The sequence below is a fragment of the Oncorhynchus tshawytscha genome, linkage group LG24 (genome assembly GCF_018296145.1).
Source record: "Oncorhynchus tshawytscha isolate Ot180627B linkage group LG24, Otsh_v2.0, whole genome shotgun sequence".
Classification (NCBI taxonomy): Eukaryota; Metazoa; Chordata; class Actinopteri; order Salmoniformes; family Salmonidae; genus Oncorhynchus; species Oncorhynchus tshawytscha.
In genome coordinates, this window is record NC_056452.1 from 9947272 (window position 1) to 9961234 (window position 13963).

General features: G+C 42.3%; 2 protein-coding genes across 5 annotated transcripts in view; one reads left to right on the forward strand and one right to left on the reverse strand.

Moving 5' to 3' along the window:
* The first annotated feature begins 72 nt into the window (after positions 1–72).
* On the forward strand, positions 73–10105 carry LOC112256411 (RNA transcription, translation and transport factor protein). 2 transcript variants are annotated; one of them, XM_042305289.1, is made up of 8 exons: positions 73–355; positions 1062–1186; positions 2259–2358; positions 2867–2944; positions 3673–3761; positions 4057–4125; positions 6116–6164; positions 9577–10105. In XM_042305289.1, the coding sequence occupies exons 1-8, from the start codon at positions 295–297 to the stop codon at positions 9729–9731; spliced, it is 726 nt and encodes a 241-aa protein (XP_042161223.1). In that variant the 5' UTR covers positions 73–294; the 3' UTR covers positions 9732–10105. The 2 variants fall into 2 exon arrangements, with proteins under 2 accessions (XP_042161223.1, XP_042161222.1); XM_042305288.1 differs by having other exon boundaries at positions 74–355; positions 2858–2944.
* The window catches only part of nid2a (nidogen 2a (osteonidogen)), a 99823-nt gene continuing 95892 nt past the window's right edge, over positions 10033–13963 (reverse strand). For 2 of the 3 annotated variants that reach the window (XM_024429664.2, XM_024429662.2), the window contains 3 exons: positions 12153–12276; positions 11414–11526; positions 10033–10493 (listed from right to left, as the gene is read on the reverse strand). In XM_024429664.2, the coding sequence (XP_024285432.1) occupies positions 11415–11526; positions 12153–12276 (236 nt within the window). In that variant the 3' untranslated portion in view covers positions 10033–10493; position 11414. The remainder of the gene's footprint in view (positions 10494–11413; positions 11527–12152; positions 12277–13963) is intronic. The other variant, XM_024429663.2, reaches the window with a different exon arrangement.

Genomic DNA, 13963 nt, shown 5'->3' on the forward strand with positions numbered 1-13963 from the left:
ACAGCCTGATTGGGAGTCCCATTGGGCAGCGCACAATTGATCTAGCGTCGTCGTGGTGAAGGGTTTGGGCGGGGTAGGCCGTCATTTGTAAATACGAATTTGTTCTTAATTGACTTGCCAGGTTAAATCAAATGTAGGGATTTTCTTTTTACCTTATTTTGGTTTCAACCCGTCCAGTTGGTGGCGGCAATACACCTTGTTGGGTTGTAGTCCGCCATAAAACCCACAGAAGAACTCTGTGAGTCTGTTAGGAGTTCCACTGTTTGTGACCTATAGGTAGAACCACTTGACAAAATGTTTCGAAGAAAACTGACAGCGTTGGATTACCATAACCCCTCTGGATTTGACTGCAACGGTAGCTATAACAAAACCACGATAAGCAAGCTATCTGCAAGTGAATGACGTGCACTTTCAGAGCCACCCATGGCCATGCTCAGAATATGTAGCATCTAGCTAGCTAACGTTAGTTGTTACCGTACCGTCTTTTGATGTTACTCTAGTCTAAAACATTTCGATACAGCCATGTCTGTAATATGTATGCATGTTTTGTTTATCTTAGCTGTGTTAAATAATACAGCATTATTAACCCGTGAGTCTTGTTAGGTGGTCCAGGTTTTGTGCATTTGCAAAGCTAACTAGCTTTTTGGGAGCTAGCTAAGCCAGATAGTTGGCTAACTAGCATAGCTAGTTTACTAACAGCAGTGCCAGCGAGGCAGTGGAGACGGAGAACGCAACTAGGTAATGTTAGATAATTAGCTAACTTTAGCTAGGCTATGGGTGGCATCTGAAAGTGATACTCTCTCTATTCCTTGTTGGTATATTGCCGCCAAAATATTACTAGCTATGCTAGTCTTAGGAATTTTACAGAATTTTCTTATGCGAATTTCTGCCGGTTCAAAATAAATGTGAGTGCTTTATCTCTGTCCTATTACATAACACATATTATTCCCACTGGCTCCCCAGTTATAACACAGCCTATAATTTAACACAGGAAATCTATTATTACCACTATTTGTGCATCTAGTTATTGTGTCACTGTCTTCATGTTCTGCTTTGCACAGATGAGACAGAGTTCAGGAATTTCATTGTGTGGCTGGAAGACCAGAAAATCAGACACTACAAAATTGAAGACCGGGGCAACCTGAGAAATATCCCCAGCTCGGAATGGCCCAAGTCCTTTGAGCAGGTGAGCAGCAAGACTTGCTGCAGGGTCAGTCAAAGGTCTGTTCATATTACATCTGAGAAATTACAACCTGGATTGTGTTCAGTAGGGTGCACTGTAACACAGTTGCGATGGAAAACTGTGTTTTTTATTATTGTGCAAGTTCACGTAGTATCTCCATGTTTCATAATTGTCTCCTTACTGAACTGGGTTCTTTTTCCACTTTATGAGCGTATCTAGGAGGATCTGTTCTCAACCCCTTCCCTAACCGTTTACATCACAGGCAAAACAATAGAGCCAGTCCAAGGCCAAATGGTGTCAAGTGTTGCAGATGGAAATCCCATGAATAGAGCAGACATGAATGTTTGTTCTACATGACATATTTCTATCTGAACATTCCAAAACGTCCTGCTGAACACGCCCCAGGATTAGTCTGTAGACCTAATCATCCTAGAATGCTGAAAGCAATCCGATTTACCGGCCTAATCACTGGTCTCCATAGCTGTGACGCCTTCTTTTTCATTGGAGAACCTCCATTGGGGTTGTGAAGTTACCATCCCGTTTTCTGTCCAGGAAAATGAGGGATGAGGAAAGACTCTTGAGACATAGCACATGTCAGTGCTTGCATCAGAAACCTTTGTCTCCAGGCTTGAATAGTTCCCCAGTGTGATGAGTCTGGACAGTAAGGTTCCTCTGGGTAAGGCATGCTGCTCAAGGAGAAACTACAATTTTTTTTCATGAAATGTGAATGGCGGCATTTGAAAACAATTGGTCAGCCATGTCTCACCTGCGGTGTATTCAATAGGAACCAAACGGAAGCAAACAGGGAGGGACCTACGTGCATTTGTCCAATAAATGCTTTTTTTAGTTTTACGGTGAGCGCTGATGAATACACAAGCTCTGAATTAAAGAGCTACCTGGTGAGAGCTAGTAACGACACCACTCCGATGGAGTAAACCATTTTGAAGAAGATTGTATCACGGTTATGGTCTCAGGAATCTTGTATTCAAAGTACCCTGGGTCATATTCTGTAAGGCACACTGTGACAAGTTTTCTCCCTTCTGAACATGAGCTTGATTTTCTGTTTTCTACGTAGTATCTTCAAGATGTAAACTGCCCATTCAGTGTCCAAGAGAGACAGGAGTCGGTGGACTGGTTGCTGGGTCTAGCAGTTCGGTTCGAGTATGGAGACAATGGTACTGTACCATCCATTTACTCCTTATATCTCTTGATTTATTGAAGGGACTAGTGTTATTTTCCTAGGTGTGATTTGGTACTTTGAATGTCAGCCACTAGATGGTAGCATTGTATTAACAGTGGCAACTAACTTTGACTGCTCCACCATAAGGGGTCATTTATTTTACTAGGCAAGTCAGTTAAGAACAACTTCTTACTTACAATGAAGGCCTAGGAACAGTGGGTTTACCTTGTCAGCTCGGGGATTCGATCTTGCAACCTTTCGGTTACTAGTCCAACGCTCTAACCACTAGACTGCCTGCCTAGTGGTTAGAGGGAAAATCTAATTGTGGTTCCACCCTCTGTTGCCATACACTGTTGTTAGTGTCCAGGAGTGTTAAATGACTGAGTTTACACACTATTAAAGCAAGTATTTTGTTGTAAAAGCAGTTAAGTAGTATGTAATAAGTGGGGGGCATGGACTAAGTGGTCACTTTCTGGATGTTGTGTGTCCCACTGGCTCCCCAGTTGAGAAGTACAAGAACTGTCCGCCAGCCACGGCCACCAAGGCGGAGAAACCCTCGGATCCACTCATCCATCTGGACAGTGAGCTTAACCACTCTTTCATCTATTCCTCTAAATGCCTATCCTCCTCTCTCCCCTTACCCCTCTACTCATCTCTCTCATCCTCTCTTCACTCCTCTTCCTCTGTCCCTCATGTTTTGTGATAAAGTCATCATTTTGCGCACAGCAACCTCCCACTGCTATGGGAATGTAGAGGCTGACAGTGGTGACTACAAACATTGGATACCTCAGGTTTATGTGGTGCCTTTCACTAGCTACTCTTCTAGCGTAGGTACCATTCCTTTGCTTTATGCTCATTATTACCTACCTGGCCTGCTTAGGCTCGACTTCCCTTGAAGATGGTTTATTCCCAGTGATTACATATGGTTATCTTTTGTTTGATTACCATGCAAAACAAGATGAGAATCAAACCAACAGGGACAGTTGTGACTCCAGCTGACATTATGAATGTCAACAGGCCCATGCTGTATTGAAAATAAGTGTTTCAAGTTTTATTGTCACTTGCACAAATACAGTGAAATGATTAACTCTTTCACAACAATGCAGTAATCAATATCTGTAGTACTATAAAGTAAAGTAGAACACAAACACACAAGGAATAGAAATGAGAAGAACACAAGAAAGTAAGCTACTGAATGTACAGGGTCAGTGTGAATACCATATTCACAATGTGCAGGGATACTGGAGTGGTAGGGGTAGATATGTATAGTGTTAAGGTGACTGGGTGTGTTCCCTTCTTGCTCCGCAAGGCAACAACCCAGATTTTAAGGCTGGCGTGATGGGCCTGGCTAACATGCTGAAGATCCAGCGTCACGACGACTACCTGGTCATGCTAAAGGTGAGAACCAGCAGCCATCAAGCACCATGTCTATGAAGTGGGACAAATGTACTAAGGCCCTTTTCACACTACTGAGCCAAGCTGTGCCTAGCGGTAGTGTGATGGCCTAGTTACGCACCCACCATAGTTACTGGAACCTTGCTGGAAAGGACAATGTAAAATGAAAATATCAGAGCCAGTTTGGATTGGCACTATACTGTGAAAAGGGTGTTACTCAGTTCTTATGACCATGTTGTAAATGATGACCCTGTGCAGATTTGGTAGCAATGGTGTGGTTATTCTACTTGTCCAACAGGCTATAAGGATCCTTATCCAAGAGAGGCTGACCCCAGAAGCTATAGCCAAGGCCAGGCAGTCTAAAGAGGTGAGATACTGAGGCAGATCCACCCTCCCGCCTACACATTTAGGCCTCATCAAAATGACATCATCAAAATGAAAAGGTTTTAAAACGTGATCTGAAAGAATGCCCACAATATTTCAGAACTGGGTCCAAACAGGACGGGTTTTGTATTTTTGGGACCATTTGCACAAGGCAAGCACACTCAAGTGTACAAAACATATAAGTACTGGTTTAGGATCAGTTTAGCCTTTTTAAATCATAATGAATAAAATTATATGGACAGGGGTGGGGGCACTCACTCCTACGCTGAGACACTTGACACAGTGGCTTGCGAAAGTATTCACACCCCTTGGCATTTTTCCAATTTTGTTGCCTTACAACCTGAAATTGATTAAAAAAAAATGTGTATCATTTGATTTACATAACATGCCTACCACTTTGAAGATGCAAAATAAAAAATTGTGAAACAAACAAAAAAGACAAACTGAAATTGAGCATGCAAAACTATTCACCCCCCAAAGTCAATACTTTGTAGAGCCATCTTTTTCAGAAATTAAAGCTGCAAGTCTCTTGGGGTATGTCTCTCTAATCTTGTCACTTCTAGCCACTGGGATTCTTTGCCCATTCTTCAAGGCAAAACTGCTCCAGCTCCTTCAAGTTGGAGGGTTCCGCTGGTGTATAGCAATCTTTAAGTCATACCACAGATTCTCAATTGGATTGAGGTCTGGGCTTTGACTAGGCCATTCCAAGACATTTAAATGTTTCCCCTTAAACCACTCAAGTGTTGCTTTAGCAGTATGCTTAGGATCATTGTCCTGCTGGAAGGTGAATCTCCATCCCAGTCTCAAATCTGGAAGACTGAAACAGGTTTTTTTCAAGAATTTCCCTGTATTTAGCGCCATCCATCATTCCTTCAATTCTGACCATTTTTCCAGTCCCTGCCGGGGGGAACATTGAACATGAAGTTCTCGGGGTGTTGAGGTGTTGGGTTTCCTTGATGGCCAAAAAGAGTACCTTCTTCCATATGTTTGGGGAGTCTCCCACATGCCTTTTGGTGAACACCAAATGTGTTTGCTTGTTTTTTTCCTTAAGCAATGGCTTTTTTCTGGCCACTCTTCCGTAAAGCCCAGCACTGTGGAGTGTACAGTTTAATGTGGTCCTGTGGACAGATACTCCTATCTCCGCTGTGGAGCTTTGTAGCTCCTTTAGGGTTATCTTTGGTCTCTTTGTTGCCTCTCTGATTTAATGCCCTCCTTGCCCGGTCTGTGAGTTTTGGTGGGTGGCCCTCTCTTGGCAGGTTTGTGGTGCCATATTCTTTCCATTTATTTTTTTAAATAATGGATTTAATGGTGCTCTGTGGAATGTTCAAAGTTTCAGATTTTTTTTATAACCCAACCCTGATCTGTACTTCTCCACAACTTTGTCCCTGACCTGTTTGGAGAGCTCCTTGGTCTTCATGGTGCCGCTTGCTTGGTGGTGCCCCTTGCTTAGTGGCGTTGCAGACTCTGGGGCCTTTCAGAACAGGTGTGTGTATGTATATGAGATTATGTGATAGATCATGTGATATTTAGATTACACACAGGTGGACTTTATTTAACTATGTGACTTCTGAAGGTATTTGGTTGCACCAGATCTTATTTAGCGGCTTCGTAGCAAAGGGGGTGAAAACATATGCACCCACCACTTTTCAGTTTTATTTTTTAGATTTTTTTTTTAAACAAGTTTTTTTCACTTCACCAATTTTTGACTTTTTTGTGTATGTCCATTATATGAAATCCAAATAAAAATCAATTTAAATTGCAGGTTGTAATGCAACAAAATAGGAATAACGCCAAGGGGGATGAATACTTTTGCAAGGCACTGTACATAGAGCCTCAGAGTGTGATGGGTAAGGCCTGTGTGCAATGGTCTGGAAGTCATCTCCGTGGCTACGCTATTTTAAGAGGACGGCTGTATATTGGCACTTCCTGTGTCCCCTAATTGCTGTGATGTCTCTTCCTGTTTTTGCCTCAAGGGTCTCCCCGTGGCCTTGGACAAACACATCCTCGGCTTTGATACTGGAGGTGAGTGCTCGCAGTCGAGTATTTTAAGTAATGCACACGGACACGTTTCAAACGGCAGTCCTCAAAGGGACTAGTCCCTAAATGACATTTTGAAATACTTCTGTAACTGCAAATACTTACGCTGTCAATTCCCTGTTGTGCCCAAGATGATTATTATAATAAGTCTCTACACATTTTTATTTGACAATTATAAAACGCAATACAAACATGAGGATACAATGCATTTAAGTAAAAAACGTATTTCCATTGTGGTCCTCTTCAAACATGTTACACAATCACAGCCAAAAGCTGAATTGCAGTAAATATCACATGGCCCAAATAATGAAATACTGCAAAGACCAAAACATAACACATTTGAATAGTCCTCCAGATAAGTGGTTGCTCTCCTTGGGAATAGCTTGCAGAACTAGCCAGCCAGCTTTCTTCACTGTCCAAACCACGTTGGTTGCGACCACTTGGGAGTAGCCTGGCTCCGCCTTGCCTTGCAAATCTTTCCACTGCTTAGCCACCCTCGCTGAGTTGAATCGCATCCCGTACCTCCTCAGTCCGAGTAATCTCCAGTGGTGTTCTCCAGGCTGAATTGTCTCCCAGTCCCAATGTAGCAGGCTTCCATTACAGCGACACGATTCAACACAGTCTGTCCAAGCTGTCCGACACCTCAAGAGGACATCCCCGGTATGAGCTCCCCAAATCAAAACTGCATTGACAAAGCTAGTTGTAAAGCAAGCTAGCAGTGCAATCAATCTAATAATCGATTTATTATTGAAAATACGATTTCAGATCACGAGATTTGTGTGATCGCTATCTTCCTAAAACAACATAAAATGAACAATACATTTGCAGGAGCTAACAGCCCAGCTAGGCTTCCCCCTAGGGCACCATGGCAAAACCGTTCTGTCCTATTGATATGATTGACAGAATAGTAATGGAATTTATCTTGACTACTGTTGATGTAGTACTTAGTAGGATTGCTAGGGCCATCACATAGTCGAGATCTGATCCAGATCTGTTGGAGATGCATCCGGGCAAAGAAAACGACATGGGGAATGTGTCAGTGGAGACGAGTGACATTTTCCTGTGAACCACTGTTTGAAGTGGCCTGTCATGTCAACATAAGCAAGCTGTGTCAGTGCAGGATTTGTACGTACTTGCCGAGAGGTGTGTACAATACCGTTCAAAAGTTCTCGATCACTTAGAAATGTCCTTGTTTTTGAAAGTAATGCTCTTTTCTTTTTTGGGGGTTCCATTAAAAGATCAAATTGATCAGAAATACAGTATAGACATTGTTAATGTTGTAAATAACTTGTTGCTGGAAACGGCTGATTTTTCAGGACCCTGTCTTTCAAAGATAATTCGTAAAAATCTAAATATCTTTATTGTAAAGGGTTTAAACACTGTTTCCTATGCTTGTTCAATGAACCATAAACAATTAATGAACATGCACCTGTGGAACGGTCGTTCAGACACTAACAGTTTACAGATGGTAGTCAGTTATGAAAACTTAGACACTAAAGAGGCCTTTCTACTGACTCTGAAAAACACCAAAAGAAAGATGCCCAGGGTCCCTGCTCATCTGTGTGAATGTGCCATTCTTCATGCTGCAAGGAGGTACGAGGACAGCAGATGTGGCCAGGGCAATAAATAAATTGCAATGTCCGTACTGTGAGACGCCTAAGACAGAGCTACAGGGAGACAGGACGGACAGCTGATCGTCCTCGCATAACACCTGCACAGGATTGGTACATCGAACATCACACCTGCGGGATAGGTACAGGATGGTAACAACTGCCCGAGTTACACCAGGAACGCACAATCCCTCCATCAGTGCTGAGAGAGGCTGGACTAAGGGCTTGTAGGCCTGTTGTAAGGCAGGTCCTCACCAGATATCACCGACAACAACGTCGTCTACAGGCACAAACCCACTGTTTCTGGAGCAGACAGGACTGGCAAAAAGTGCTCTTCACTGACGAGTCGCGGTTTTCTCACCAGGGGTGATGGTCAGATTTGTGTTTTATTGTCGAAGGAATGAGCGTTACACCGAGGCCTGTACTCTGGAGCGGGTTAGATTTTTGGAGGTGGAGGTTCTGTCATGGTCTGGGGCGGTGTGTCACTGCATCATCGGACTGTGCCTGCAATGACGACAAGCTATCTCAACGCTGTGCGTTACAGGGAAGACATCCTCCTCCCTCGTGATACCCTTCCTGTGGGCTCATCCTGACATGACCCTCCAGCATGACAATGCCACCAGCCATACTGCTCGTTCTGTGTGTGATTTCATGCAAGACCGGAATGTCAGTGTTCTGCCATGGCCAGTGAAGTGCCCGGATCTCAATCCCATTGGGCACGTCTGGGTCCTGTTGGGTTGGAGGGCTAGGGCCATCCCCCCCCAGAAATGTATGTGAACTTGCAGGTGCCTTGGTGGAAGAGTGGGGTAACATCTCACAGCAAGAACTGACAAATCTGGTGCAGTCCATGAGGAGATGCACTGCAGTACTTAAAGCAGCTGGTGGCCACATCAGATACTGACTGTTACTTTTGATTTTGACCCCCCTTTGTTCAGGGACATATTCCATTTCTGTTAGTCACATCTCTGTGGAACTTGCTCAGTTTGTCTGTTGTTGAATTTTATGTTCATACAAATATTGACACACAAATGCAGTTGACAGTGAGGATGTTTCTTGTTTTTGCTGAGTTTATATTTCCTGAATGGATTATCTACATAGGCGTACAGAGGCCCATTATCAGCAACCATCAGTCCTGTGTTCCAATGGCACATTGTGTTAGCTAATCCAAGTTTATCATTTTAAAAGGCTAATTGATCATGACAGAACCCTTTTCCAATTACGTTAGCACCGCTGAAAGCTGGTGACTAAAGAAAAAAAACTGTCTTTCTTTAGACTAGTTGAGTATCTGGAGCATCAGCATTTGTGGGTTTGATTACAGGCTCAAAATGGCCAGAAACAACTTTTTAGCTAACAACCTGCCATTGGAAAACAGGAGTGATGGGTGCTGATAAATGTAGATATTCCATTTTTTTTAAAATCTGCTTTTTCCAGCTACAATAGTAATTCACAACATGAACCTACACTGTATTTCTGATCAATTTGATGGACAAAAATTGTTTTTCTTTCAAACAAGGACATTTCTAAGTGACCCCAAGCTTTTGAACAGTAGTGTATGTATGGAAGTTTTTGAATTTTATTCGGGTCACTACAAATGGCTTTTTTTTTTTTTTTTTTACACAGCATTTAGAACCTAGGGAAAACAAAAGCATGATTGCATGCATCCTTAATCCTGTCAACGTGTTCCTACAGTCATACAAGAATTCAACTGTGACCTTGATCATTGACTGAGCATAATCTCATGTCCTGGAACACTGCCTCCAAACGGTGTGCTGCTCCTTTCTCTGCAGACGCTACCCTGAACGAGGCGGCTCAGATCCTGCGTCTGCTCCACATTGAGGAGCTGCGAGACCTGCAGACCCGGATCAACGAGGCTATCGTAGCTGTCCAGGCCATCATCGCAGACCCCAAGACAGACCACCGCCTGGGCAAGGTCGGCAGATGACCTGGCCTGCCTGAACCCTTGACCTCTGCCCTATAACTCCCAACACACGCAGTCTGTGGAAAAGCAGTACCAGTCACACAAACTATACATGGTCCCAGGACCCTGTTCTTATTCTATTTTCGCCTCCCCCTTTTTGATAAGGAGCTGGGAGGACTGGAATTAAATTGTCTTGTTTTGTAGGGGGGAGCCTTTTTATTTATTTATGAAAATGAATGATTTTTAGATTTTAAAAAAAAAAAAAAAAAAAAAAGATATGGTAAGTTCTCAGATTCTTTGCTGAAATGACCCATTTCTGTTTAAGTCCTGAATCACATTTTATTGTTATAAATATCACATCTTATAAAAAGGATTAAAAAAAAATATGGTAAAACAGATATTTGAGAAGACAATTCTTATTAGTTCACAGAATACTCATACTGCATTGCTGTGTGTTCATTCAATACACATTGACAGTTATAACAGGACTTGTGGCTCAAAGATCTTATTTTAAAGCTATTTTCTTTGGCTTTCTTTAAAAAGTCACATACAAAAATACAGTAGAAAGTAAGAAATGAGGTATAAAACAAATGTACAAAACTTTTTTTGCGGGGAGGGGGGGGGTTGTCGCAGTTGGTGTTTTGTAAATTTGCTGTGGTTGGTGGAATACTTGCTCCATCGCAAGTCTTCTTTCGCCGCCTCTGTAGCAGTATACGACGGAAGGGTTCTCACGGGCAAGCCTGCCAAAATAGCACCATAAACACGATTGTCTCTATCATTGTCTCCCTGCAACAGATGACAACCATATTAGGGCCACAGGAAGGATAGCAGACATCCTTGATGGCTACCCCACACTCAGCAAAAAAAAAAAAAAACTAACATCAGTCACAGAACAAACATTACTTTCCAAACTTGTCTTAAAATAAAAAAATCTCCATAAATACCCCTCTGTACATTTCAAGAGTGCTCCCAACAAACGCAAGACTGTCATCTCATAGGGCTCTTGCCGCTAGATTTCTATGGCTTTGAAGTGCTTTGATGTCTAAGAGAAGACCAGTCAAATTTCGTCACCTAGGTCTGAAGTAGAGTGATTTGGCAGCAGGTGCCTTCTACCCACCCCCTGAGGAACATCCGAGTTGACAGGTTCTGTTTCAAGGCTGTTTGTAATGCTTCTGTTATTTGGCATTTTACAATTTTTTTTCTTTTTGCAGGTGTCCGCTCTGATACTGTCACATAACTAAGCTTGTGAGAAAGCAGGGAGCCTTAACACTGGGGACCATACTTCATCTACAGAGTTGCAAAAAGATAAGCATTTCAGGCTTCACAGACAGCTTTTATCTTACCTGACACCCAAAAAGGCATAAGCCATACAGTACAATTCAAGTGGAACAGTTCATCTGATTTATTTCCGCCAGATGTGTAAAACCACTGACAACGGTGAATGCTATTGCTGGTGTTCCATATTGGTTTGCAGGCGCTGCACAGAATATCAGATTTCAATTTAGAGGAAAGTGTCTATCAATTCATATGATATAGCATTCTTCTGAGATGCACAAGCACGACTGCAAAACAGACAACCTGGAACATCACCAATAACATGAGTCAAGATTTGTGTGTGAGCCCACATAATTATGTTTCTGTAGCATGAGGCAGCTTGATGTAAAAGTTGACCACATGGACGACGCTATAAAGATGTACACTGTTACCTTATAGACAGTGGGTGGTAGCTATGGTGACGCCGTACAGGTGAGACCTCTGGTCAGGTAGGTACTCGTCTGTGAACTGGCTGCTGTCCCGACTCAGAGCAATGACTCCGTCCCTACAAACACCACAGAAAAACAAATGCATATTCAAGTTTGAACAAAGTGCCCTAATGAAGAGCTGTGATGGAGGGCTAGATTCCATCCGTGGTATTGAAGTTCGGCATTACAGTATGATTGAAATTTAAAGGCAATGTTTCAACATTTTGCGGGACTGCATTCACGGTAAATGCTTGTGTCGGCTCAATTTGAAATGACTTTTACATTTCAATCACGCAATTTACAACACTGAAGCAATACAAATTGAATCGAGCCCTAACTGTTTCTCCCTGGCTTTAACATCAACACCCTCTCTGTTCAAGACAACAGCTAATGATGAACATTACTAGATACTTTCATTCATTGTGCTTGCTTGGACCTTATTGGTCTTTTGTGTTTTGGTACACTATTTTTTTAAATGTAAATTGTATTCGCAATTCAGCTGGTTGCTGCCAGTTGTGCAATGTGTTGTTGAAGATTGGTTAAAAAAAAACACTCACACCATTACACTGAACCTAAAAATAACACTACTTTATACATTACTTACAGGGTTTGCATGCAACCATTGCACCCATCGACCTCCAAGCACAGCTTAAGTATTTGACATAACTGCGACTATTTAAACCCAGATATGTTCCTCTCTTACCTCCTCCAGTCTGTGAAATAGAAGTGGTTGGCATAGAACACCATACTGAATGGGTAGTTCAGGTTGCTGTGGATCACCCTTCTACCCGTCCCATCGGACGCAATGCACTCCAGACGCTTGGTCCCTGTGAGAGGGAAAGAGGGGAGGACACAGAGAAAAGATAAGAGATTGGGGATGGTAAAGGGAGAGATTTTATAGGTTTCATCAGGTTGATAACAGTATAAGCCCCTTTCATAGTATACAGTCTGTATGCATCTGAACTGTGTATCACCTCTGACTCTGCTCCAAAACAGCTTGGCCCCATCCCCACTATAACATGCAAACTCGAGAAATGTCCATTATTCAATCGCCCCCCCCAAAATTTTGTGACAATGCAGAGGGCTCTGTATAGCTCCGCATTGACAAGATTGCTTGAGGGTAGGTGGGCGTTGGACCGTGGGAGGTCCTGTATAAACACAAACTCACTTCCTTGAGAACAGCTCTGTTCTGCTCCGCGAAGCGCAAGAAGTATGAATGCCCTGACTTCCGCAGAGGCCTCATAGCAGCAAATGCTGTACGGCTAATACAGAGCCAGATTGACCATAAATCGGCTTTCACATGCTGACCAAACTGGCTCCAGCCGTGCGTCTGCTGATTTTGTCTATCCCCACCAGACGAGTTCATGACAAGCAGGTTAAAATACCAAAATCAACTGTAACAACTATCAGTGGTGTATTGCTATCTGGTTTAAACGTCACACACGTTTTGAATAGGCTGTATTGCAGCAATTAGGCAACCAAGAAAGGATAGTGCGTCCCCAACAAATGACAGCAATAGGCTAACGATATTTATTTTACAACTGGCTTACTTATAATCCATTTTAAACTGAGCACACAATTAAAAAGACAGATCAAACTTAATTTAGCCAACAAAATTGTCAATACAATGAACAAAACACGCTGCATATATTCATAAATATGCCTACAATGACATACAGTAATAATAATGACAAAATACTGTAAATACGAAAAAATAAATAACGTTCTAAAATTGCATCCTACCTGAATAGCGAGTTGCATGTGCCTGCATTTGGCCGCGCCAACGTTCTTTCCATCTTTGTTCAATACAATATTAATACTTGTCCAAATTTCACTATAGGCACTCTAACTTTTTTGTTTTACTTCAATCAAAAAGGCCTCAATCTTCACAATCAATAGTAGCCCAAGACTCCTCTCTATCGCCCTCCTCAGCAGCATGCATGTAATGCCTTGATCACATCAACAGTGTTGGTGCATTTGGGTACACCAGAAGTACATTCATTTCCAATGGAACACTGCAAGGCAGCAGTGCATTCTGTGTGGTGCATACGTTTGATTTATAGAGCGTATGCGTCAAACTGTATACATAGACAGGTTGAACAGAAATGGTAGCAGAAGGTGAATGTTGAACTTTTTATGCACACATATCCAGATGATGCTGCATAATATTTTGCGCAAATAGAGCTGTTGGTGTGATCGACGCGTAAGGCAGCAAGAAAGGAGTGAGAGAATGGTGCTGAAGCTTCAAATCGGGACATGTAACTTAGCCAGCTTGCTGTTGCTAGCTAATTTGTCCTGGGAGATAAACATTGGGTTGTTATTTTACATGTGGTCCTTTTTTTAAAATGATCTTTGTAGAATTTGGACCCATTTTGAGTGATACAAAATATTGTGTTCTCTACTCTGACAATTAATCCACAGATAAAAATGGAAAACATAGTTATTTGATTACTCTCTCCTCCATAAGGTATGGGCTCTATTTCAAAATATCACTTTTTTTTGTAGAATATTACA

Coding starts and splice junctions, on each gene's coding strand:
- LOC112256411 (XM_042305288.1), top strand. CDS start 295: ATGTTTCGAAGAAAACTGACAGCGTTGGATTACCATAACCCCTCTGGA. Junction 356..1,061: donor CTCTGGATTTGACTGCAACG/GTAGCTATAACA, acceptor TGCTTTGCACAG/ATGAGACAGAGTTCAGGAAT. Junction 3,762..4,056: donor ACTACCTGGTCATGCTAAAG/GTGAGAACCAGC, acceptor CTTGTCCAACAG/GCTATAAGGATCCTTATCCA.